Genomic DNA, 27,349 nt, shown 5'->3' with positions numbered 1-27,349 from the left:
ATTTTTGAGGATAACTTGCTGCTCAAAATGATGGGGCTCAGCATCAATATATTCTGGTTTTTCATTTTTTATGTGATAAGAAGCTTCTTCACATAGCTAAGTAGACAGAAGTAGAAGAGATTTTCTTATAGCAGTATTAGTCATTTCTTTGGATTCTTAATGCCAAAAATTACATGATGTGAACTATCATCACATTATCATCTACAGACTGATAGCGAAAGTTCTCCTTCAATTTGGTTTAAAGCAAAGAATAATAAAACACCAGATTCCAAAATAATTTCTTGGAGTTACTGCTTTCCAAATTCAGTACCAATGTTTTGCACTGAACTGCTGCTCGTCATCACTGGACATTTTGACACCCTGGGGCAATGTGTCATTGTTAGATGAAGAGGAAAAGGGGTATGTCTTTCTTTTGTAAAAAGGGAGAAAAGTGATGTGAAAGCTGAGGTGGGAAAGGAGCTGTGCCCACAACACACGCATGCGCTCAGGAAAAGCATTTTTAGGAAAGTCTTTTACCCTAGTTTGAAGGCCACTGGGATACACCTGATTCTTTTACTCTCTGATTCTTATTCACTCATAAAATCCACCCTAATTGCACCTCTGTCTCTGCAACTCCCCTGAAAATACTTTTACAAAGGCCATTAGCAGCAAACGCCTTCAGTTGGTCGTGGAAAGTCTCCGGGAGCGCAGGTTTAGGCGCGCGCACAACCGATTTCCGGTTGGGAAGCAGGGGAGGCACGGCTGTTTGGAGCATGCGCACACAAATTTGCCGTTAGGCATCAAGCGCCCTTGAGCACACAGGTGTTTGGATTCAGGTGAGACTCTTAGCAATATGCGCTGTGGGGTCCCGGGTCCTGTTGAAGTGGTCGCGGAATGTTTGTGGGTCCCTCTTTGGCCGGATTCCAAATTCGTGGATGAGAGGTTGGTGTATTCGTTCTTATGACCGGAATTTTAACATTTTTTTTCCTTGAATCATTTTTTTTCGGATATAAACATATTAAATATTCCTCGTAAAATATCTCACAAATTGCAACCCAATAGAAAAATAAGCTCGCAACCTAAAATTATCAGGAGGCAATAATTAAGCAAAAGCGTTTATTCGAGATCAAAGAATTGCAAATTCAGGGTACACAGATTTCGGCAGCGACCAAAATATTGTCCCACTAGGGAGCAAAATAAATGGGTTTTTATTTTTATTTTTTTTAAGATTTTTATTTATTTATTTATTTATTTATTTATTTATTTATTTATTTATTTATTTATTTATTTATTTATTTATTTAACAGAGAGAGAGAAAGAGAGCACAGGTAGGCAGAGCTGCAGGCGCGGGGAGAGGGAGAAGCAGGCTCCCCTCAGAGCAGGGAGGGAGCCCTACCGCGGGGCTCAATCCCAGGACCCTGGGATCATGACCTGAGCCAACGCAGCCACTTAACCAACTGAGCCACCCAGGTGCCCCGGGTTTTTATTTTTTTATTATTATTTTTTTATTGATGTATAGTTGACACACAATGTTATATTAGTTTTCAGGTATACAGAGTAGTGACCTGACAAGTCTATACCTTATGCTATGCTCACCACAAGTATAGCTACCATCTGTCACCAAAAGTCGGGGGTTTTTAAAGACAAAAAGGGAATGCTTGTATAGGTTGTTTACTAAGAATTTTGATTGGCGTTGGTGGCAGAAAACTAATCTTGGCTAAACTTAAGGCTATCACTAAGCAAAAGTCTATCACTGCAGCAAGTTTCAGGTGTTGGTGCCTAGTCCTTGAAGTACTTGCGATTTGGCCCAGTTAAAAAAATGCATGTTCCACCCCCTCAGGATGTGCATACGGTCCATTCCTTAATGGCCTCCTGGCCCCATTTATAAACCCCTTGACATAAGTGACTCTGTTTTATTTCACCTTTCACAAGGCAAAGAACTAGGAAACAGAGTCCATAGAAAAATAAATAGACCTTAAACATACAAAAAGATGCCTAGGGTCAGTTGTAATGAGAGAAAGCAAATTGGACCTACACTAAGATATTTTTTACTCAGATTGGCAACCAATGAAACATTTGGCAGTATGCTCTGTATCGGAAGATGTGGGGAAATGGGTTTTATAGTGCTGATGGGAGAGCAGAATGTCACAGCCCTCTTGTGTGATCAGAACCACCGCCGCATTTTATACTTTGATCCAACAATCCCACTCTGGAGAATTTTTCCTATAGATACACTTGGTTACATATGAAATGATGTATGTTGTTGATTGTAATAGCAAAAAATTGGAAACTACCCAAGTGTCCATCAGAGGACTGATTTTTAAAAAACAAAAAACGATGATACTGTCGACCAAGGAAGAATTCACTGAAAATTAAAGCAAACACTTTTATTTTGGCCATTAGAATTGCAATTCAGGAAACACAGGTTCAGGTTGAAGCCTGAATAGCATTCTGAGAAAGACAAAGAGGGGACAGTTATAAGGTGAAAGGTCATGAGTGCAGTTCTCATTTAGGTCCTCTCTACAAAACAGCGATTGAAACTAGGTTAGCTGGGATTGGTTGAGTTGAAATGAAAATAAGAGATTGAAACTTATTAAATTGGACCGTCTCCTTTCTAAGTGAAGGATTTGGAAAACCGAGTTGCCGTGGTCCAGGCTGAAGGCCACAGCTGAGGACTTGCAAAGTTCAAAAAGTTCATAGTTTCCTTTAGTGAGTGCATAAATTCCTCCTCCTTTATGTCCCCCTGACTGTTTTTTGAAAGAGACTCTCTTAGTTAGGCTTGCTTGCTCCTTTTTGAAACCTCCTTTTACAGTACATGTGCACAATGGAGCATTATGCAGCAGTGAAAAAGAATGAGGGTTCCCTGTGTAGTGCAATGGAAAGCTCTCCAAGATCTCTTGCTAAGTGAAAGCAGCCCAGGTATAAGGTGTGCCTTCTGTGGAGGAAAGGGGAATAAGATTGAATGATCTTTTCTTGTTTCCCATAAATTTTGTAAAGATACAAAAGAAACTCATAATCATAGTGTCCTGTAAGTTGGAGGGAAGCACAGAAATGGGGTGAGAGACTTCTCAATGTATGCATTATAATGTATTGCTTTTAAAACCATGTGAATGTTATCCATTAAAAACAAAAATAAAGCCACAATAACTTTTTAATTTCAGAAAAATGCAATATAAAAAAATGAAAAATTACCCATAATTCCACCTCCTAAAGGTGACTACTGTTATCACATGTATGTTCTTTCAGCATCTTACTTGCTTTTAAAATTTAATTTTGATTTATGTTATTCACATGCTTCAAAATATGGAGGAAAGCTTTTTTTTAAAACCAAAAGCTCTTAGTCTGCTATAATTATATTTTTAAATTTATTCACTGTGTGCATTTGGATACCCTCTTGTGTGAAGTGTCCATTCAGGTCTTTTGCCTATTTATGTTGGGTTTTCTTCTTACTGATTTACAGGAGTTCTTTATAAATTTTGAATGTATGTCCTTTGTATATGAACACTCTTTGGCTTGCCTTTTCACTTTAATGATATGTTTTGAAGAACATAAGGTCTTAATTTTAATGTGGTTCAGTTATCAATTTTTTTAATGGTTGGTGATTTTTCTCTGATCCTGTTCAAACAATCTGCTGTTAATCCTATTTATTGAGGTCTTAATTTCTCTTATTGTATTTTTCAGTTCCAGAATTTCCATTTATTTCTTTAACTTCCAGTGCTCTGCCAAAGTTATCTTGTCTTTTTTTTCTTAAACATATTAAGAATGGTTATTTTAAAATCTATATCTGATAACTCTGTTAGCTAGTTACCTTTTGAGTCGGGTGTTTTTCTTCTCTACTTTTGAATACTTCAGCTTGTTTCCCTGTATGCCTGTTTATTTTTGTTTTTTTAATGTGGTCATTGTGAAAAATTATAGAGGTAATTGAATCCTAAAATAATGTTCTTTTCCTCCAGAGAGAATGCGTATTTGCTTCTGACAGATGGCTAGCACCACTATCAATCTCAGAGCAACTTAATCCATTCAGAAATTGAGATAATTCAGAATTGGGCTTTAGTGCCTGTCTGTTCAACCCTATTCCTAGAGTATGACCTTTCAGATCCCAAGGCAAAGCCTGAGGATTGGCCCTGAATTCATGGTTCCTTAGCTTCATGAGTCTGTTCAAAGCTCTCGGGGCACCTGGGTGGCTCAGATGGTTAAGCGTCTGCCTTCGGCTCAGGTTATGATCCCAGTGTCCTGGGATCGAGCCCCGCATCGGGCTCCCTGCTCAGCGGGAAGCCGCCTTCTCCCTCTCCTTCTACTGCTCCCTCTGCTTGTGCTCTCTCGCTCTCTCTGTCAAATAAATAAATAAATAAAATCTTAAAAAAAAAACAAAACAAACCAAAGCTCTGTTCATCTACTCTGCTTTATCTTCTGAAATTAGAAGATTGGCAGAGCCCCAAATAGTGGGTTCAGCAACATGTATTCCCACCTTCTGTTTTCTCCTGGATCTGGGCACATAATTCTTCATGGCCTTATTTTTTCTCCTATGCTTTAAAACAGATACTTTAAAATATTTTATCTAGCTTTTCTAGTTGTGCTGTAGAAAAATTGGTCCAAATTGACTATTCTGCAGAACTTTTTTTAGAACTTAAAAAAAAAAAAGCAAGAATGTTTTTGAGACTTCTTTAAAGAAAAAAAGGCCTTTAGTTTTATGTTTCTTTTTGTTTGTGTTTTGAAAAGAAGACTGTGTCTTGGAGCTGTATCAATATGGTGAGTTTCAGAGTAATTTAAAATATTTTACAGCTGATTTTCAGGCAGACTTTTTTATTATTCTTTAAATGAGAGGCTTTTAGGTTTTACAGGTCGTGTTGATGTCAAGTGTTGGAATTAGGGTTGGGAGTGGTAGGGAACTAGACTATGTTAGGTTGAAAGTCAGAGCCTGTTTTGGCAGTCTTCCCCACTGACATTTCTCTGCCTTCATCTCTAGCTCTCAGTAGCCTTTCGTGCAGTTGATTGTTCCATTCTTTTTTTTTTAATAAATTTTATTTATTTATTTGACAGAGAGAGACAGCAAGAGACAGAACACAAGCAGGGGGCGTGGGAGAGGGGGAAGCAGGCTTCCTGCTGAGCGGGAACTCATCCCAGCACCCTGGGATTGTGACCTGAGCTGAAGGCAGACGCATAACGACTGAGCCACCCAGGCACCTCTGTTCCATCCTTTTTTTTTTTTTTTAAAGATTTTATTTATTTATTTGAGAGAGAGAGAATGAGAGATAGAGAGCACGAGAGGGAAGAGTGTCAGAGGGAGAAGCAGACTCCCCGCTGAGCAGGGAGCCCGATGTGGGACTCGATCCCGGGACTCCAGGATCATGACCTGAGCCGAAGGCAGTCGCTTAACCAACTGAGCCACCCAGGCGCCCCCTCTGTTCCATTCTTAAAACATTTTCTCTGGGACCTTATTCTCCTGCTCCTCCTCTTCTTCTGTTCTTGACCTCAGTCTGTTCTGCTGACCAATTTCCCTTTTCCCAACCTCTGCTTCCCTAGAGCTTAATCCTGGGGTCTCTCCTCTATCTAGATTATTTTCCTAATTGATCTCATGCAGACCCATGGCGTTAAAATATTTTCTGTGCAGAAAAATCTCAAATGTATACCTCCAGGTGAGAACTCTTCCCAGTGTCTCATTATCTCCTTTTTTCTTTTAATTTAAAAATTTAGGTAAACTTTGCATACAGTAGTGTACAAATCTTAAGCATACAACTCAATGAATTTTACATTCGTATATACCCACCCAAAAGATCTAGATATAAGGCATTTCTGTCACCCTAGAAAGTTCCATGTAGCCTTTCCATTCAGTACCATTCTTAGAGTTCTTTACTGTTCTCACTGCTATTTTACCTGTTCTTGAACTTCACATGAGTAGAACCATAGAATATATCTTTTTCTCTGGCTCCTTTCAACAAAATTTTTGAGAATTTATTTCTGTTGCTCCATATATCAGTAATACATCCCCTCCTTTTTTTTTTAAAGTGGTCTCCACGTCCAGCGTGGAGCCCAACACAGGGCCCCAACTCACAACCCGGAGATCAAGACCTGAAGTGAGATCGACTGAGCCACCCAGGTGCCCCAATAATCCTCCTTTTCTATTGCAGCATAGTATTCTACTGTGTGAATATTTCAGTTTATTTTCCAGTTGTTAGATATGCCCCCCAGTTTTTTATTATCATGGATAGAGTTGCAATGCTATGAACAATTTTGTACATTTTTTGTGTATATAATGTACTTATTTCTCTTTATCCTGCCACATGCTTAGAAGATTTGACTGGATGGCTTATATAATATAGCATTCTAAGGAGAGAAACAGTGACTTTGACTCTGTTTTCCTCCTAGTTCTTCAATCCAGTAATAGTTTTTAAAAACTAATACCTAAAAAAGGAGTACAAATTTGTGGAGATAACTGAAATCATCAGTAATAAAGAACTTGATAGAATATTTAAATTTTCCAACCCGAAGCAAATTTTCAAGAGAACTTGTTTGTCCAATTTTATTGGCTCCATATCCCAATGATTTTCTTTATTCAGGGCACTTATAAACCATGAGCAACTTCTGGAACGGGCAAAGAGACGTGTGCACCCAAACATTTGTTGTGTTTATGCCAGCGGGGAGAGGCAGCAGCATGTGCAGGGGGCCGAGATGCTCTCAAACCACAGACTCAGTGCCTTTTTTTTTTTTTTTTTTTAACTATTTCAGCCCTTCTGCAAATGATCTCACTCCTCTCCCTAACCTCCTTGCTACTCAGAGTGCGGTCCTCAGACCACAGATCCTCGGTGTCATCTGGGAGCTGTATTCATTCCATATTGTTATGTAATGAATTATCCCACTATTTCGCAGCTTACAATGGCATGCATGGTACGATGTCACTGTTTCTGAGGGGCAGGATTCTGGGCACGGCTTAACTGGGTCCTCTCCTTCATAGTGTCTCACAAGGCCTCAGTCAAGGTGTCAGCCTAAGGTCTGTGATGTTGTCTGAAGGTGTCACGCCATCAACTATGCCATCAACTATGAGAACAGCCAGGCCCAGCTGGAGGAGTGTTTAATTATTGACCTGTGTGATCGCCACAGGGGCTGCCACCCTAATCCAGGCCTTCATCTCTCAACAGCTTCCAGCCTCCTCTTTTTCCTGATTATGGTCTACTTTCCCATAGCGATCAGAATAATCCTTTACAAAACCTAAACATCTGAACACATCACATCCCCATAAAACTGCCCCAGGACTTCCCACTGTTTAGAATAGAGTAAGTTGCTATAGGACTTACAAAGTCCTATATGATCTAGCTTCTACTTGAACTCCAGCTCAGACTGTTCATCCCCTTGATTATTACGCACCAGGTGTACCGGCCTTCTCTGGGGCCCTGGAATGTGCCCAACTCAGTTTCTCCTCAGGGGCTGTATACTTGCTCTTTTCTCTGCTCCCATATCTTCTAGTAGTGGATCCTCCTCATTCAGATTCTGGAAGGAAAAGTAGGCTCCATTCTTAATCTCTGTCATTTTATTTTCTTTATAGTATTACCCAAGACCTGAAATTCATGTTTATTGGTTATAGGATGTTAGAAAGGGGTTCTGACTTGGAATTTCAGCAGAGACTCCAAAGGTGAAGCATGATGTAGGAGGTAACAAGTACTCCTAGGACCCCACACACAAGCAAGGGATGGAGAAGCTGGCTCTTGCTGCATCAGCAGTCACCCACCTATAACCTATAAAAGAGTTTGGAATGGGGGTTCTGGAGGGAGGATTTCCCAGGAGACAGTTATCAGTATGTTCTGCATTTGTGCCTCTCTTGTGGTGGGGGAGGGAGGCGCTAACCCCTCTTTGAAGGAGACGTCTTTGCTTTTTTTAAGATTTTGTTTATTTTAGAAATAGCACAAGGAGGGGGAGGGGCAGAGGGAAAGGGAGAGAACCTCAAGCAGACTCTGCGCTGAGCACAGAGGCCAACTGCAGGGCTTGATCTCACAACCCTGAGATCATACTCTGAGCCAAAACCAAGAACCAGACACTGAACCAACTGAGCCACCTGACTAAGCCATGAGAAGTGGGTGGGTATCAGGGAAGCCTACTTGGAGAGTATGAGATGAGTGATGAGATAGGATTGGGAGTTCAGGCTGGAGTGACGAGAGTACAGAAATGTGTGCAGTGAGAGGACAGTGCAGCAGTGTAGAGAATGCTAAGCAGCCCAATGGGAAACAAAGCTAGGGAAAGGAGACTCAAGGCCGAGACTAGAACTTCTTTAGTAGGAGGCTTATTTAGTAGGTGATGGGGAGTCACTGAAGGGTTTAGACCAAGACTGGCATTACCAGAATTGTATTTGACCAAGGTAACTTTGATGGTTGGTAAATGGTGAGTTGAAGAGAAACAAATTCAGAAGCAAGACCAGTCAGGCAACTCCTGTGATAGTCTAGGCAGGGTTAATGACATCCTGGTAGACCTGAGTGGTAGAGATAGAAAGGAGGAATGGTTTGGAGAAACATTAGGATGTCAGTCAGCTGGATTTGGTCATTGATTAGATGGGGAGAGAGTAAGGAGTCTGTGCTGACTTTCAGATTTCTGGCTCAGGGGACTGAGGACTGAGTGGATAATGAAGCTCTGAGCTCAGGGGCAAGACATGCTTATTAGATAAGACAGTTCAGTTTTGGACTAGTTGGGAACATTTTAGCATTTTTTAAAAGATTTTTTATTCATTTGAGAGAGAAAGAGCATGAGCAGGGGGAAGGGTCAGAGGGAGAGGGAGAAGCAGACTCCCTTCTGAGCAGGGAGCCCGATTCAGGGCTCGATCCCAGGACCCTGGGATCATGACCTGAGCCAAAGGCAGATGCTTAACTATCTGAGCCACCCAGGTGTCCCCATTTTAGCATTTATTGTCCTTTTCCTTCATTTCTCACCATTGCATCCACCTCCTTTTAGGTAAATTGTTATATAGTATTTTAATCCTCTAGTGAAACGTCTGCACAGTTTCTACAAATCAAGGCATGGCAGTGCCCTTAGTCCTTCTTTGTTGCTAGCTCCAACGTTGGTTTTTCCATTCCCTGACTTTCTTCATCTATTCCTTTTTTTTTTTTTTAAGATTTTGTTTGTTTATTTATTTATTTATTTATTTATTTGAGAGAGAGTGCAAGTGGGGAGAGAGGCAGAGGGACAGGAGAGAGAGAATCCCAAGCCGACCCTGCACCAAGCCTGGAGCCTGACATGGGACTTGATCCCATGACCCTGAGATCATGACCCAAGCCTAAATCAAGAGTCAGATGCTCAACTGACTGAGCCACCTAGATGCCCCTTTCTTCATCTTTTGAAAATAAAGGTGAAAATTAATATTTTATTTTTTTAAGACAACGTGGAGCCCAGCATGAGACCTGAACTCATGAATCTGATATCAAGACCTCAGCTGAGATCAAGAGTTAGATGCTTAACTGACTGAGCCCCCCAGGTGCCTCACCCCATTTGTTCTTGGTAAATAGAATCAACTGGAATTGAGCAATGTTACTTACAAAATCTTTTTATTCTCTGTAAGAAAGCAAATAAGTGTCAATCTTCTATTTTTTTAAAAAGATTTTTATTTATTTGTCAAAGAGAGAGAGAGCACAAGCAGGGGGGAGGCGTAGAGGGAGAAGCAGGCTCCCCACTGAGCAAGGAGCCCAATGCGGGGCTTGATCCCAGGATCTTGGGAACATGACCTGAGCCAAAGGCAGACGCTTAACCGACTGAGCCACCCAGATGTCCCAGGTGTCAATCTTCTAAACAGTCCTCTCCCTTTACTGAAATGATCCAATGAACTTGAAGGGGTCCATAGCAAAAGGGATACTGAGGAAGGAATCAGAGTGAGAAGAAAAAATACAGCATAATTTCACAGTTGATCCACCCACTAGAAACAGCCACTGTGAATGTAATAAATTATAAAGATAAGGAAATCAGTCCATCCATAAGCAAAAAAAAAAAAAAAGTCCTACCAAAAAACAAAAAAACTCTTGTCATCACATATTTAGTTAAAAATTTTAAAAATGTTCTTAGTGTATTACTCCCTTGAACAAACATGATCCCTGTACAAATCTTCAGTGTCATCTTTCCTTTTATCTGGATAAATACCATGAGTTCCCTTCTTTTCAAATATATATTTGACCTCCTTTCAAATATATTTCATCAGAATCCTCTTTTCAAGTAGCTTTCTATAAATATTGCTTACTTTTAATAAGGTTCACCTTCCCCACCCCTGCTAAGCATCAGGATGTGTTATATTCCCTCTCTGAGCGCCAAAGGACTCCCTCCACCCTAGCTCCCAAGGCAGATCTTAAAGGGGTTTTTGCATATATTCAGATGTAGAAGAAAGCCTGTAATTCTGATATGTTAAGAAGTGGGGTTTGGTAGTTATTACCTTTTATGATTCTATGAGTTATGTTAAATCAGCTAAGTGGTGGTTCTGTTCCACTTGGCAGAGCCTGGTACTGTAGTCTGAATGTTTGTGTCCCTCCAAAATCCATATGTCAAAGTCCTAACCCCTGGAGTCTGCTACTAGGAGGTGGGGCCTGTGGGTGAGTAGGTGAGGCAGTCAGAGCTCTCATGAATAGGCAGCCGAAGAGGGCTGCCCTTATAAAAGAAGCCCAAGAGACTCTCTCTCCCTCCTTCTGTCATGTGAGGACATAGCAAAAAGATAACTGTCTACGAACCAGGACGAGGGCCCTCACCACATATTCGATCTGCAGGTGCCATGATCTTGGACTTCCAGAACTATGAGAAGTAAGTGTCTGCTGTTTATACGCTATGATATTTCTGGTAAAGCCTCCCAAACAGAGGAAGACAGCTGGGATCACTCATTTGGGCTGGAATTTTATTCGCATGTTTAGTGCCTCACGGGAGCTGGACCTCTCTAGCTACAAGGTAAGGCTTCTTCCCTGGTGCCACAGGGCTCTGAAAGTGGAAATGCAGAAGCCAGCAGGCCTCTAATGGGCTAGGCCACAAGTGGCACAGAATTTCTTCTCTTACATCCTACTGGTCTGAGTAAGTCATGAGCCAGCTCTGGTTCCAGGGCAGGAGCGGCATGCATGTACACAATCTACCACAGTAAGAAAAGTGGGAGAGGCAAATTTTTGCTTTCAAAATTTAGCTGAGGTTTTGCCTTATAAGATGAACAAAATGCCACTTAAGAAACAACTAATCTTGAGAACAATAAGGGTAAAGAGATCAGAAATCATTTTTTGAGGAATTTTATACTTGAGAGGAAAGAAATTGGTGACCGGCCACCTTAAGGTGGATGAGAGAAAAGAGAGGGAGGGATACTGTTTCTGAAAGAAGGGTTTAGCAACGCATGTCTCTTGAAACACACAGAGAAGGGAGAGTGTTCCTCATCTGAGTACTTACTAAGGGAACGGAATTCAAACTCTGGCCAATGTTGTCCTCGGTGTGTTGGCTCCCCTGCCTCACCCTCTAGCCCTGGAGGAAGCAACGGGGAATGGCAGGAGGGTAGGGGTCTAAGAAGCTTCGAGCATACCCTTTCCTGTCCAAACCAAGTCCCTGAACAGCTCTGTGTAAAGGGTTCACTGAAGGCTTGGAGGTAACTAGAGAGAATGACACTATGGTGGGGGACCCTCAACTGGACACTAACTATGATGGTTCCCAAAGCCCAAGGAAAAGAAAAAGAAAAAAGAAAAAGAAACAACCCTTTTACAGGGGTCCTAGCCTTTCTTGTCTTGAAATCCACCTTTTACTCCCTCCTCTCCAAGAAAGCACTCCTTCTTTAATCCTCCCCAGTGAGCATCTTCACACACATACACACGCGCCCAGATGTCCCCATGTGGGTAAAAAATGGAGGCTTCACAGACATTGAGCTTGCTGCTCTCAAGCTACTCAGAGAACCAGCAGGTGTTGTGAAATTACCATCTTCTTTTACCCATTTAAACCAGATTCAGTTCTTTTTTTTAAAGATTTTTTTTTAATTTTTAAGTAATCTCTACACCCAACATGGGGCTCAAACTCACAACCCCGAGATCAAGAGTCGCATGCTCCACTGACTGAGCCAGCCAGGTGCCCCCAGATTAAATTCTTTTTTTTTTTTTAAAGATTTTATTTATTTATTTATTTGACAGAGAGAGACAGCAAGAGAGGGAACACAAGCAGGGGGAGTGGGAGAGGGAGAAGCAGGCTTCCCGCTGAGCTGGGAGCCCAATGTGGGGCTCGATCCCAGGACCCTGGGATCATGACCTGAGCCAAAGGCAGACGCTTAACGACTGAGCCACCCAGGAACCCAGATTAAATTCTTAATAACAATAGCAATAACAAAATTATCGAGCACTTGCCATGTGTCAGACGTCACTCCAAGCATATAAATATTAGTGCATTTAAATCTCACAATAGTCCTATGGGAACAGTTATTATTCCCATCCTTAATGTGAGGGCAGTGAAACACAGAGAAGTTAAGTAACTTATCCAAGGTCACACAGTATCACACACAAAAGGTACTGTGTGACCTTTTCCCTGTAGAAAAGCAGGGATTCACATCCTGATAATTCCCAGAGCTCACACTCCTGAACCTGAACAGAGCAGCCTCTCTTTTGTACAGCTTCTTCTCCTACCACCTTTTCTGTAAGGAAGCCAGCATTTGACAAACTCATTCTTCTGGTAAGGGTCAGCCCCTGGACATGTAAGGACTATTTTCTTCTAGTTGGGTGTCTGTTTTGTTAACAGTGGCTATTTCTGGGTGCTAGAATAAAAGGCAAATTTTTCACCTTTTTAAAATATGTATTTTTTTTTTGTAATTGATATGTAATTCCTCAGTAATTTTTTTAGAAGCCCCCCATAGTCTTTCTTGCTCTTTTTAGCCCCCTAACCTCTTGGGGCTAACATGAGCATAGATGGGCTTCAAGAACAAGGTATAACTTGAAAACATTGCTTCAGATACAAAGTGTAACCACGACACTCAGTTTTATTGGACATCCCTTGTGTAGAACAAAAATGTCTCTCCTCCAACTTTAAATATGGCGCCTGGATCTGTGTTAATCAAGGACAAGGTTATTCAGGGGGAGTGAGTGTGGTTTTCTCTGAGATAGGAAGTAATTTAACCAATATGTAGGAGGGTGGATATCTCAGGGCCAGAAGTGCGTCATGTCATGGATTCCATGGTCCTAGGTTCTATAATAATGCTTTCCACAGCCCACTGATGTGACAGAGCCCAGTTCCACAGCTGCCTGGGGTGTCTACGAAAGTATCTATGAAAGGTTCCTCAAGAACTCAAAAAAAAGAAAAAAGAAAGGAAAATGAAACAAACCCTTCCATCTATCTTAGCACGTGTGAGGCTCCCCTGGTCCAAAGTAGAGCATGGGCAACTGATTCCTGGAAATAGGGACCCGTGGACTTGATGGGCCAAGTGGTTGGGCTTTCCGATGGGGCAGCCCAAAGGAAGGGTCTCAAGAGTGATTTTCATGAAGGCAGGTTTTAAGTCAATGGATGAGGTGGCTTAGAGTCTAGGCCCTCTTGGGCCAGATTTGGAGGTGATGTGCTTTCCTAACACTAGGTAGGAGATAATGTTCAGGTTGCACAATACTGGGTCCTACCAGAGATCCCAGGAAGAATGCTATAGCAAGTCATGGACATTCTCCTTAGGGGCAGGTGTTAAGGGTTGATTAAGTTGCGTTTGGGGATGGCTCTTAATTCTGCCAAGAGTGAAAAAACTAAAACTTAGCCATATTCCTTTGACCTAAGTTTTGGGCCCCAGGAGACCCAGGACTCTTGGGATGGAGGGGCATCCAGCTTCTTTTTTTCCTTTAGATTCTAGAGAGGTCTTGGTTATCCTAACATATTTTTAAAAATTTTATTTAAATTCAATTTAATTAACATATACTATATTATTAGTTTCAGAGGTAGAATTCAGTGATTCCTCACTTACATATAACACCCAGTGCTCATTATCACGTGCCGTCCTTAATTCCCATCACCCAGTTACTGCATCCCTCTGCCCACCGCCCCTCCAGCAACCCTCCATTTGTTCTGTATAGTTAAGAGTCTCTTATGGTTTACCTCCCTCTCTGTTTTCATCTTATTTTTCCTTCCCTTCCCCTATGTTCATCTGTTTTGTGTCTTAAATTCCACAAATGAGTGCGATCATATGGTATTTGTCTGTCTCTGACTGACTTATTTCACTTAGCATAATCCCCTTAGCTCCATCAGTTATCCAAACATATTAGGAGCACCTCCAAGAAGAGCACAACTGACTTTAATACATAAACTCCCGTTCATAAGAACCCTAGTTCTTGAAGGTACCTTAGTGACTTTTACAATAAATGAGAGCCATGGTGAGTCACATACTGAAAGGATCACCTTGTGATGTTGACAGGGAAAATGGACCCACCCGGACAGAACCACTTTGAGACAGGTTGAGACTTGCTATAGAGTTTTGTTGGTCCTCCCTCTACACATTCCCTCACCCAAGCTGTGTTCTGGGTTCTATTATGTGAAGTCAGTCAGGTGTGGCCACAGAAGGAAACACAGAGAGGCTCAGGAAAACAAAGTTTATTATACTCACAAGTCCTAGAGACTCAGGAGGCAGAGCACAGCATGCAGAGGGCCACATGGGAAAGTACCAGTGTGGGGCAAGAGGAAAAGGGGGCAAGAGTGAGGAGAGTGCTGGGGCCACAGCCTTTATTGAAGTTTCTACAAGAAAAACAAGGCAGGGCAGAGTAAACAGTTTAGGATTGGCTAATTTGAACAATTTCCATGGGCTCTAAGCTATAGGGGTGGTCTATCATTGCCTAGTGCAATAGCCCTGCGATGATTAAGGCAGAGGAATATTGCCTTTTGGGGTGCACAGGCCAGATAGAGGAGGTATGGCTCTGGACTGGTTAGTTTGCAAATCAAAGTCATGCTCCTGGCTGAGCATGCTATCTCTAAGAATTGGCTAGTCCCAGGATGGGTAGTCTCCCCAGCCAGAAAGGTTTTTAAGATATCAAAACATTATAGTGTACAGAAAATTAAAAATATAAACAACACAACCTATTGCTACATAACAAATGATCCCAAATTTAGCAGCTTAATGCAAGCATGATCTCGTAGTTTCTGTGAGGCAGGATTTCAGGAATGGTTTAGCTTGGTGATTCTGGGTCTGGGTCTCTCTTGAGGTTGCAGTCAAGGTGTTGGTCTAAGGTAATCTGAAGGCTCAGTTGGAGGAAGATCAGTTTCTAGGCCTACTCACAGGATTATCTGGCAAGAAGCTTTATTTCCTTGCTAATGATCGAAAGGAAGATTCAGTTCCTTGTCACATGGACCCATCCATAGGCTGCTTCCGTATCCTCCCCACATGGCAGCAGGCTTCCCCAAAGCAGGTGAGCCAAGAGAAAAGGCAAAGAGGAAGTCCTAATGCATTTTACCACCTATTTTCAGAACTCGCAGGTCCTCACTTCTGCGGCATTTTGTTTGCCAGGAGTGATTTACTAAGCTGCGTCCACACTCAAAGAGAAGGAAAGAGTATCAAAGAAGTAAAAGCATCAAAAAGTCCAACACCAACTTGATCTCTGCAAAACCAGCCCAAGGCACTTTGATAAGGGCCGTTGTGTCCTAGTTTGCCCCAGATCCAGTGAGCTGGTCTTTTGAAGACCACGGGTTTTAAACCACGAACTTCTTCCATTTATGTATTAGAGATCTAGGATTTGGGGGTGAATCGAGGGGAATCTGATTTGGGGTCTGCACAAAGTAGAGGCTCTCAAGTCCCCCAGGGTAGGGTTCCAGAAAGCTGTGCCTTACAGGCTAGGGGTACGGCAAAGGGGTATGGAGGTGGGTTGGGACATGGAGGACGAGGTGCGATCAACCCCCGCTGGCGGAGTGGGCTCTCTCCTTGACGCTACCCCTCTAGACCGGCGATGCTGCTTATCAGACACTACCAAACATCACTGTACATAAAGGAAAAACACAAGTGAGGACAAGGAGGAGGAAGATGATTTAAAATGTTTGAGTAAATCAGTAATGGAAAGGTAGAAGATGTGGAGTTAAAAATATGTGAGTGCCTTCACTTTAAGGAACATTCTGAAATAAAACATGTGTCTGCTCAAATTCCAGTAGTGGGTCATCACCTGACCAGTGCTCCCAAAAACTGTTGAGGCGATCAAAAACAACAAGAGTCTGAGAAACCGTCACAGCCACAAGGAGTCTAAGGAAACACAAAAACTAATGGTAATGTAGTATTCTGGATGGAATCCCGGACTAGAAAAATACATGAGATAAAAACTAGGAAAAACTAAGATAGATAAAAGCTAAGAAAATCTGAGTAAACTATGCACTTTAGTTCATAATAATGCATCAATATTGGTTCATTAATAGAAACAGATGTTACATACTCATATAACATGTTAATAATAAACTGGGGGTGTGAGGTATATGAGAACTCGCTGTACTATCTTCTCAATTTTTCTGTAAATCTAAAAATGTTCTCAGAAAATCTAGTAAGACCAATGTGTTTTTGCCCAATACTAAAATCTTATACAGAGATTAAAACATCTGAGCATTAGCTTATCAGGGATGTGCTGTGAACATTTTTACTTTAAGCTTGAAAAGGTAACAGAAAAATTAAAAGTGATTTATCAAGTTTAAATAAATCCCTAATAAAATTAAATTGCTCAAATGGCAGAGTTATGATTCTGGGGTTTCTTTTAATTCAAATAGAGTATTATGTAAAGACTCTTGTAATCAAGAGAGACTTGACATCTACAAGAGAAACTTTAACTTCTAAGCTTAAGAAAATTGCTTAGAATCAGAAAAAATTGCTTTTATGGGAAATTGTGCTTGTTTATAAAACATGTTTCTTAAAATTTAAGTCACATCACCAATGCATATTTTTTTCCAACTTTTTTTCCCTTCCCAAAAGCAAGGGAGCAAACAAACGAAACTATTGGGATCTACAGATGATTAGGATTCCCCTTTTACAAGTTAATAATACAAATTATTAAAAAATCAAAGTGTTTTTAACAGTTTTCTAAGCCTAAAGCAGAACATTGCTTTTGCCTTAACTAAGGCTAGTAGGAGACCGAACGTAAGAAATTAGAAATAAGATAAAAAAAAGGGATAAATAGAAGTTAAAAGTAATAGATCAAAGTAAGTTATTTGGAGCCCAAAACCAGTGAAACAAAGTGGATGAGATTTAAAATAAAAGATAGAGCCAGAAGCCAATAAACTTTTGAAAATAAAAGTGAAGATTAATATTTTAATATGAGAGTTTAATTCATATATTTATTTATAAATATGACCATCAGTGCTATTTATAAAAGTAGTAAGTTGTACAACAATAAGAAAACAATTGTAATGCTTCTATAAACTGGAAAAATGTGTAGGTATTTTTAAAAAATCATCTTTCTGGGGTGCCTGCGTGGCCCAGTTGGTTAAGCATCTGCCTTCAGCTCAGATCATGATCCCAGGGCTCAGGTCATGGTCCCAGGGTCCTGGGATCAAGTCCCGCAGCAGGCTTCCTGCTCAGCGGGGAGCCTGCTTCTCCCTCTGCCCCTCCCCCTGCTTGTGCCCTCCCACTCTCTTTCTCTCTCTCGCTCACTGTCTCTTTCAAATAAATGAATAAAATCTTAGAAAAAAAAAATCCACCACATCTAGTGTTTAAAAAAAAACATCTTTTTGAAGATTATTGAAAGACATTGGGGAAATATTTATAATTAACAAAGTATATATATAGAAATTCTAATTTTTTTATTTTTTAAAAAAGATTTATTTTGAGAGAGAGTGGGGGGATGGGCAACGGAAGAGGGAGGGAGAGAATCTCAAGCAGACTCCCCGCTGAGCATGGAGCCCCCCCCAACCCCTGACCGAGCCAGTCAGGCTCCCCATGATTCTAATTTTTTTTCTAAATTTATAAAAATATATACGTGTTTCCTCACATAAATGAAATACTGAAACCTGCTACAACTTGGATGAACATTGACATTGTGCAGAGTCCTGGGATCGAGCCCCGCATCGGGCTCCCTGCTCCGCGGGAAGCCTGCTTCTCCCTCTCCCACTCCCCCTGCTTGTGTTCCCTCTCTCGCTGTGTCTCTCTCCGTCAAATAAAAAAATAAAATCTTTTAAAAAATAAAACAAATAGAGTTGTTCAATCAGTGCTAATCCAAGTGTGATCTGTGACTAGGTATTTGTCCTTAAAGAAAGGACATAAAGCTTGTAATGTGCAAAAGCTTGGTCTCTACAAACCCTGCTTGCTCCCCTGAGGTAGGCTGGAATGTCCTCTCACCTCTTCGCTGGGTTGGAATCACAAGGTCAAAAGTCTCCCAGGAATAGATAGATCAGGTCAGCTTTAACACATTTCCTGGACATCTCAGCCAGGTATGGAATCAGAGACTAATCTGCTTTTCATTTTCGTTTAAGGCTTTATTTATTTGACACACACACACACACACACACACACACACACACACACACACAGAGCACAACCAGGGGGAGCGACAGGCAGAGGAAGAGGGAGAAGCAGGCTCCCCTCTGAGCAGAGAGCCCCACATGGGGCTCCATCCCAGACACTCAACTGACTGAGCCACCCAGGTGCCCCCATAGTCCTTGGAATTTGAGCCTACTAACCACATAGCATGGGATAAGGCAGAAGCTGCTCAAATACATGGCCAGAACATTCTCTGCCTGCAGCCCGGGTATGCCCTTCACAAACCTAAAGATTGAATGGGACCACTGGAATGATGACTCAGGGGTGGTTGACTCCTCAACTTGGAGTCTTTCAGCCTCGTGAAGCCAGTAGCAGACTGCAAGACAGAGGGACTTTAAAATGTGCCCCGGGATGGGTGTGCACACGGGTGTTACAGATATGGTAGTTGAAGCCAGGAATGTATTTACCTGATTTGAGGTGGTTATAATGTAATATTAACAGTACAATGCTTCTGACACTTTCTCAAAGATGTTTCAATTCTAGGTGAATAAATATTAGCTATAATGTTTTGCTAAATATTTTGTAGTGAATTTGAGATTCCTCTGCTGAACTGTGGTGTTTGGGGATTGGTGCCCATTTCCTTAGTGAGAGAAGTGCTCTCCTGGTACCATCACCTCTGCCAAGGGCCATGTTTCCTGTTGTATAGCTCAGTGTTACTTGTTACATGAGAAACAATCGGGTGATGAATGGAGAGCCCAAAAGCCTTATGAAGCTGTACTGACTTTGTGAGGTTTTATTTTTTAAAAAAAGATTTATTTATTTGAGAGACAGAGTGGAGGGAGGGGCCAAGGGAGAGGAAGAGAGAGTCCCAAGCAGACTCCCTGGTGAGTGCAAAGCCCGACATGGGGCTCGATCTCACACCCCTGAGATCATGATCTGAGCCAAAACCAGGAGTTGGAAACCTAACTGACTGAGCCACCCAAGCGCCCTAACTTTGTGAGGTTTTAAATGGCTTCTGCATGAAAAGGTTAACTGTGGATCATGAAAAATGAAGGCTTTTCAGCAAAACAGCCTTCACTTATGTGGAAATTATATGTGCTAAAATATTAGCTATTTATCTTAGTGTTTAATATCATTTTTTCCTTCCTTCCTCTAGTAAAAATTGACAGGTTTTAGCCATTGTTATAGAAGAAAAACTGTTTCAATCCAGGAGCTCTGTGCAATAGCACAGCTTCCCGTTGATAAGTGTCAGTATTTTCCACATGGCCTTCTAAAATCTAAAATAAGACCTCCACGCTGCTCCACCAGCGATAGTAGGGGAAACAGCTACACTCATTTGATGAAAGAAAAAAGGGCATTCATTTCATTTCACTTGTCATTGGAGGCTAGAGTGGACCTATTTAATGCCCACCAAGCTCAGGACTTGGTGGACAGGTGCAATGGCTCTTATGTGAAGAAGAGAGGAGTCTCGTGTTGGAAATCAAGAACTCAGAAAGGGAGGCGGTATGATGCTGGTTACAGAGCAAGTTGGTCAGCAGTCTTGGATTGCAGGAGACACAAACCCCACTCGGACCAACTTAAGCCAGAAAGGAAAGGCGTCAGGTCACACAACTTACAGCTTCCAGTCCACAGCGAAAAAAACCAAGATTTCAAGCATTGTTAGATCAAGCAGAGTCATTTGTAATTTGTCTCTCTCTCTCTCTCTCTCTTTCTCTCTCAGCGCTGCTCTCTTCTTTGCCGGTAGTTTCTGCAAGTATCCTGACATTGAGACTGACTGAGCTGAATGGATCCCATACTGACTCCTGAACTGGGGACTGTTCTGACTGGCCAGACCTGGGTCCTGTGTGCTCCCCGGGTTTTCACATTCAGGCAGCTGTGATGTGTAAGGCCTCTCAATGTCTTTGTCTTGATCCTGTAATTCAGGGATCATGCTTTTGTTAGAGGACATCACCAAATTGCATGGATCAAAGCCTTAGGGAGGTGGCTGGGGATTCACATGCACCCTGTGCCCATCTGGAGCACAGCCAGCCACAGACCCTGCTACCGGGACTGCCCACCTTTTGGCTACTACCCCCAGAGGAGCCTGAAGGCAGGAGTGGGGGACAGGGCAGAACTGCTCGCCCTAGGAGGAGTTGATATCTGACACCAGTGTGGCAGATGTGAGGAGCACTAGAAAAGTCCTCCTTGCTCCAAAGGGAACTCCCTGTCTGCTGGCTGATGCCTGAAATTCCACCCTGTCTTGCTTTTGCTTTTAGCTCTTGTTAAGATACAAATATCCTGGAGAGTGGAATAACTTTAAGTTTCTATCGGACATTCTTGGTTTGAAGGATTAGAAAGCAGGTTTTGATAACAGGAGGGATAATGTTTAGGATTCTGGGAGCCTGAGGTCAAGGAATAAATGGGGTGGGAGGTGGGAAATAACAAAGAATGTGAAAGCCCCTGCCACTCGCCCACTGGCGTGCGGCTGGAGCTGGACAGGGCACGGGTTTGGGATGCAGGTAGGTGACATGGTGTGTCACTGAGCTGAAATGACAGCTTAGAGAAAGCAAGAAGGAAGGAAGCCTAGTGGGTGGTGATGGCCTCATGTGAGAGTAGTGCAGGAGTAGGGAGGTAAAGGGCCGAGGCAGGGCTGGGGCATTCACAGTGGGGAGACAAACTGAGCAAGAGGCTGTAGATAGAAACAAGATTTCTGTGTGCCGGTGGTTTTCTTCTTCCAGTGCCTGCCACATACCAGGCCACTACAGATGGGTTCCCTTTCCTCTGTTCCACAAGTAATTGTTTTAAATTATGATACAAATACAAAATTTACCATTTTCACCATTTTTAAGTGTACAGTTCAGTGACTTAAGTACATTTATGTTGTTGTGCAACCAACACCAGCATCCATCTCCAGAACTTCTCCATCTTCCCAAACTGAAACTGTATCCATTAAGCAATAGCTCACCATTTCCCCCTTCACCCTAGCACCTGGTAATCATGATTCTACTTTCTGTGTCTCTGAATTCGACTATTGCAGGTACTTGCTTCACTTAGCATCATGCCTTCCAGGTTCATCTCTGTGTAACATGTATCAGAATTTCATTCCCTTTTAAAGCTGAATAATATATCCCAACTTGGGTTGTTTCTACCTTTTGGCTCTTGTGAATAGTCCTACTGTGTACAAATACCTGTTCCAGTCCCTGCTTCACTTCTCTTGTGTATATACCCAGAACTGAGATTGCTGGATCATATGGAACTCTATATTTAATTTTTTTAAATATTTTTAAATTTAAATTCAATTAATTGACATTTAATATTTGATTCAGGAGTACAGGTCTGTGATTGATCAGTCTTATATAATACCCAGTGCTCATTACAACGCATATCCTCCCCAACGTCCGTCACCCAGCCACCTCATCCTCCCACTCCCCTCCAGCAATCCTCAGTTTGTTTCCTAAGATTAAGAGTCTCTTATGGTTTGTCTCCCTCTCTGGTTTCATCTTGTTTCATTTTTTCCTCTCTTCCCCTATGATCCTCTGCCTTGTTTCTTAAATTCCACATATCAGTGAAATCGTATGATCATTGTCTTTCTCTGATTGACTTATTTCACTTAGCATAACACCCTCTAGTTCCATCCACATCATTGCAAATGGCAAGATTTCATCTTTTTTTTTTAAAGATTTTATTTATTTATTTGAGAGAGAGAGAATGAGAGATAGCACGAGAGGGAAGAGGGTCAGAGGGAGAAGCAGACTCCCTGCTGAGCAGGGAGCCCGATGCGGAACTCGATCCCGGGACTCCAGGATCATGACCTGAGCCGAAGGCAGTCACTTAACCAACTGAGCCACCCAGGTGCCCAGATTTCATCTTTTTATGGCTGTGTAATATACCACTATATATATATATATTTATAATATATAACACATCTTTATCCATTCATCTGTCAATGGGCATCTGGACTCTTTCCATCATTTGGCTATGGTGGACATTACGGCTATAAACATTGGGGTGCACGTGCCCCTTCAGATCACTACATTTGTATCTTTGGGGTAAATACCAGTAGTGCACTTGCTGGGTCATAGGGTAGCTCTATTTTCAACTTTTTGAGGAACCTCCATACTGTTTTCTAGAGTGGCCACACCATTTTACATTCTCACCAACAATATACAAGGGTTCCAATTTCTCCACATTCTAACACTTGTTGTCTTCTTTTCTTTTTTTTTTAAATAATGGCTGTATTAATGGGTATGAAGTGGTTATCCCATTGTAGTTTTGATTTGCTCCTTAATGATTAGTGATGCTGAGCATTTTTTCATGTACTTATTGTCCATTTGCATATCTTCTTTGGAAAAATGTCTATGCATTGTCCATTTTTGAATTGGGTTGTTTTTTTGTTGTTGAATTATAGGAGTTTTTTTTATTTATTCTGGATATTAATCCATTATCAGATATGTCATTTGCAAATACTTTCTCACCACTGAGTATGATGTTAGCTGTGGAGTTTCTATATATAACCTTTATTATTGTGGGGTAGTTTCCTTCTATTCCTAGTTTATTTGGTGTTTTCATCATGAAAAGGATATTAAATTGCATCAAATACCTTTCCTGAATCAATTGAGATGATCATGTATTTTTCTCCTCTTCATTCTGTTAATGTGGCAGATTACACTGATTTTTGTATGTTGACTCATCCTTGCATTCATGGAATAAATTCCACTTTGTCATAATACATAATCCTTTTAATATGCTGCTAAATTCAGTTTGCTAGCATTCTGTTGAGGATTTTTGCCTCAGTATTCATAAGGGATATCAGTCTTTTATATTTCTTTTTTTGTAGTGTCTTCAGGGTAATGCTGGCCTCATACAATGAGTTATGAAATGTTCCCTTTTCTTCAGTTGTTTGGAAGAGTTTGAAAAAGATTGGTTTGTTCTTCTTTGAATGGTCGATAGAATTCCTCAGTGAAACCATCTGGTCCAGGTCTTTTTTTTTTGTTTGGAGGTTTTGATTATTGATTCAGTCTCCTTCTTATAGTTCTAGTCGGATTTCCTAGATCTTCATGATTCTGTCTTCATAGGTTTTGTGTTTCTAGGAATTTTTCCATTTCATCTGGGTTATTCAATTTGTCAGCATACAATTGTTCATAGTACTCTCTTAGGATATTTTTAATTTCTGTAGAATTGGTTGTAATTTCCCACCACGTATAATTTTTGAGCACACACCTGCATACAAAGCATATTTTGTTAGGCTCTGGAACCCATCTTTGAATATCATGGCATCACAGACTTACAGTCCAGTGCACTTAAAATGTGATTTAGGGACCAAAGTTGGAGAACCTTCCACTTTTCAGAATTATGTGAAGTATATGATATTGATTCCTAAGTCACATTCAGTGAAGGAAAGCCCTTAAAATAGTCTTGTCAGCCCTTACTTATTGCTAAAGGTCTCTGGTCTCAGAGTACATCTGGTAAACAGTCTTGGAGACAGGACCAAATAGCAGCAGTGCACTCCAGTCCAGCACTGCTCACCGCAAATACTTAAGTTCAGGGTGGGGATGGGGCCCCTTTTCCCTTTCTATTCAGTATAATATCCACACAGTAGATGACACAAGGCACACTAATCTTAAGGATACAGTTTGATGGGTTTTTACATATGTCTAGACCTGTGTAACCAACAGTAGATCTAAAATATTCCCATCTCCCAGAAAAATCCTTTATGTGTATGTGAGACATGGGAAGATTTGGGCTCTTAAAGTCTCAATCTGGCAGCAGTGTAGAGTAAGGAGAGTGAGATGGGCTCTGAGTCTTCATCTGGGAGCCTTGCTGGAGGAAACATCCATGAATTCTGCTCACTCTGCTAGGAGTGGCTCAGATGTTCACATGTTCTAAACAATTAGGCATGGCCTGAGCCCTCCAACAAGCTCCACTTGTGCTACCACACACGCACACACATACATACCGCACCTGCTACACACACCCATCCATTCAACATTTATGCGATTTGTAGGTCCTGAGTTGGTGGAGTATCCAAAGATTAAAAAGCCACAGTCCTTGCCCTTCTGAAGGAGAGCCAGTGTGGCTACAGCCCAGAGACTCCTAGAACTCATTTTACAATTTTTTAGATGTGGTTGGCAGCAGCTGCCATATTCCTGTACCTTTCTTTGCTTCTCAGAAGACCCTAGCTCTTCCCTCCCCCTTCTTGTTATGGGCATCACTTACTCACCTGAAATTAGGTTGGGGGTGGGGTCATCTTGATCTTGGTCATCTTGCTCTGCTCCTGCTTCCTCAGCCACGGCTTCTAGAGCTGCCAGTTTGTGTATTTGTCCAGGAAGTGGGTCCAGTGATGTGGTATTAGAAGGATATGGGCTATTTAGCTTGGAGAGCATCCATTAGGGGGTAAGTTGATTACTATAGGGAGGGATTTTATAAGAAGGAAGTGGGACTGATTGTTCATTGTGAAAGAAGCAGTAAAGAAACAGGCTCAGGTTAAGAAAGGAAAGCTGGTGTTTGGAGAGCAGGAAGAATATCCTTGTCCAAAGAGTGCCAGGATGGTGTCCCATGGCCTCCACCCCAGCCCTCTGAGAGGAGAGGACAGTGAAATGGCAGCCCAGAGGACAGCTTCTTAGTTCTCCTAACTCCAGGTGACGGGCAGGGTTGGGCTGGCACTCTGGTCCTTCTAACTGAACCATTCCATGATTCTATGATGTCACTGAAGAGAGAAGAATGGGGAGCTGGGCTTGGCTCCAGCTGCTCCAAGTCCTATCCTCTGGATTCTGATAGTTTTTGGGGTGAGGGGAGGTGAGCTGTGTGATCACACGTGTCCCAGCTCAGTCTCCCCTCTAACCACCTCAGCCCCCACCACATTTATGGAGAGAAATTAGCCAGTGTGAGTCAACTTCATCGAAACAAGCACAGCATCTTTTATGAAGCTGATCAAAAGAACAACAGTGAAAATAGCCTTTTATTCTTCTGTTTCTAGAAAACTTAAAGAACAAGAGAACTACATTCAAACTAAGCTGGAAAAGAATATTTGTACAATCTGTGATTGTGAGAGTGGACGATTCTTCTAGCTAACCCTATGAGCTTTGAAACCACAGCAATCACTTTCTTCATCCTCCTTCTAATTTGCTTCATTTGCATCCTCCTTTTATTGGTGGTTTTTTTATATAAATGGTATAAATCCATGCTGATAAATTGGGATCAGATTTCAAGTCACACTAGCAAATGTATCTAGAAATAATATAAATCAATTTAAAATAGAGCAAATAATGCTATAGCTATTTACTTTTTCCATTTCAGAATTTTAGAAATTCTAATTTCCTATTTAAAAGTGAAGTTCCATGCCAAGTAAATCAAGACCATTCTTTTTTTTTCTGAATTTTTTGCTTATTTGTTTTCAGTTTCCAAAGCAAGAAAGATGAAGAGACAGAAAAAAGTCCTTGTACAGATGCTAATGGAGGTGAAGATTGTTTAGCTGCTAATGCGGAGACAAACAATTCAGCAGACCAAGAAAAGTAAGTCTGTATTGTAGAATGTGATAGAAAGCCATTTTGGGGTATGATAATGGTGGATGACATGCATGAATTTTAAAAATCCTGCTGATTATGTAGGACTATCCTAACACCAATCACGGACTTAAATGCACCCATGAGGCCTGGCATTCTTGTCCAGAGACGGAGTAAAGAAGACACACCCTTAGAAAACAAAGAGAACATAGAAGAGGAGGAGGACAAAACAAAAGAGAAGCAAGAGCCTAAGAATGCTGGAGGAAATGAAGAGGAGCTCGCCTTATCTCCTCCCAAGGACCAGGTCAGAATCTGTTTGATTGAAGAGGAGGTAAATTATTTGGCTAGGTACAATGAGATGGTCTTGCCTGAAACTTAAGTTTGTACCTGGAAGGAGCACGGAGTCTGCAGTCATCTAAATCATTCTTCTTAGTTCATCAGTTCATGTTATTAAACCAGTCATGTATGCCAAGTCTAGACACTTGCTCATTCTTCACTCTTACATTTGTGTTGTTCTTAATAATCCCCCTTCATTTTGCTTTTCTCAGAATCCTAGGATCTTAGAGCTGGAGGAGTCCTTGGAGATCATCTAGGGATCCAGCCCTCTCATGTTACAGATGAGAAAATGAGATGAATTGTTCAAGGTCATTCATCCACTGTGGCCAAGCTCAAGACCAGAGCCCATGTCCCTGTTCTGGTTCCAGGCTGTACAACAGCACACAAACATTACCCGGGCCTTCTTGAGCTCCCTGTCAGCACTCTCTGATAGGAACAGTTCACATCTTCCCTCAACACAAGGCCCACGCCCAGAGGCAGAACAATGGTTCAGGGGCCCATTTCTAACCATAGAGATATGAAAATGAGATCATGATGGATTATCACTGCTTTCCTGTATGATTTAGAAACACTTCTTCTGTTTCTCACTAACAATGCTTCTATATTGAATTTAAAATATAAAACTCAATTAAAAATATAACATTTTTTAAAGCAGGACTTGTTGCCTTCATAAATTGATCTTTTATACTGTTTGTTCCATTCTCCTACAGGATGAAGATTTGCAAAAACCACCCACACCTCTCACTAGAACTCCTTCAGGTGTTGAAAACCACAAAAGACCTTTAAAAGGAGTGACATTTTCTAGGGAGGTAATTGTTGTGGACCTTGGGAAGGAATACCCGATACCTCGAAGCTATACTCGAGAACATAAAGAGAGAAAATGAGCTCAGAAAAGGCTGAGAGTGAAAGAAATGTAAGCCTAGACTAACAATGAAATGACTGGGGGTACAAGATCATGTTGAAACAGCAAAATATGGGGAATTAAGCAAATACAAATAGTATTTTACCTTTGTGCAGAAAGAAGTGAGCTACATGCAAAATTCTGTAAGTAAAATACCCAGAGCTTGAATATAGTTTTTTTTTTTAATTCAAATCTGAGTTCAAGAAATTGATTGTATTAAGTGTCCTTAAAACACTGTCTACTCAAACACTGTTCTAACACATGAATAAAATTATTTGTGTT

The 27,349-nt window shown here is 41.4% G+C and overlaps 1 protein-coding gene across 4 annotated transcripts; it reads left to right on the top strand.

Annotated features, from left to right (window-relative positions):
* The first annotated feature begins 825 nt into the window (after positions 1–825).
* C8H2orf74 (chromosome 8 C2orf74 homolog) lies at positions 826–27,349 on the top strand. Of its 4 annotated transcripts, XM_027623083.1 has the most exons (6): positions 25,061–25,211; positions 25,305–25,498; positions 25,726–25,839; positions 25,936–26,134; positions 26,877–27,079; positions 27,184–27,349. In XM_027623083.1, exons 2-5 carry the CDS (start codon positions 25,404–25,406, stop codon positions 27,048–27,050), a joined length of 582 nt encoding a protein of 193 aa, XP_027478884.1. In that variant the 5' UTR covers positions 25,061–25,211; positions 25,305–25,403; the 3' UTR covers positions 27,051–27,079; positions 27,184–27,349. The 4 variants fall into 4 exon arrangements, with proteins under 4 accessions (XP_027478885.1, XP_027478886.1, XP_027478884.1 ...); XM_027623085.1 differs by lacking the exons at positions 25,061–25,211; positions 25,305–25,498 and adding exons at positions 900–921; positions 10,704–10,737 and having other exon boundaries at positions 26,877–27,349; XM_027623082.1 differs by having other exon boundaries at positions 26,877–27,349.

Source organism: Zalophus californianus, chromosome 8 (genome assembly GCF_009762305.2).
Source record: "Zalophus californianus isolate mZalCal1 chromosome 8, mZalCal1.pri.v2, whole genome shotgun sequence".
Classification (NCBI taxonomy): Eukaryota; Metazoa; Chordata; class Mammalia; order Carnivora; family Otariidae; genus Zalophus; species Zalophus californianus.
The sequence above is the reverse complement of the archived record's forward strand: the minus strand, read 5'-3'. Positions and strand labels throughout refer to the sequence as shown.

Excerpts from the sequence above, each read along its gene's own strand:
- C8H2orf74 (XM_027623083.1), top strand. The coding sequence starts at position 25,404 with ATGAGCTTTGAAACCACAGCAATCACTTTCTTCATCCTCCTTCTAATT. Across the intron at positions 25,499-25,725 it reads GTGGTTTTTTTATATAAATG|TTTCCAAAGCAAGAAAGATG; the intron begins GTATAAATCCAT and ends ATTTGTTTTCAG. Across the intron at positions 26,135-26,876 it reads TATCTCCTCCCAAGGACCAG|GATGAAGATTTGCAAAAACC; the intron begins GTCAGAATCTGT and ends ATTCTCCTACAG.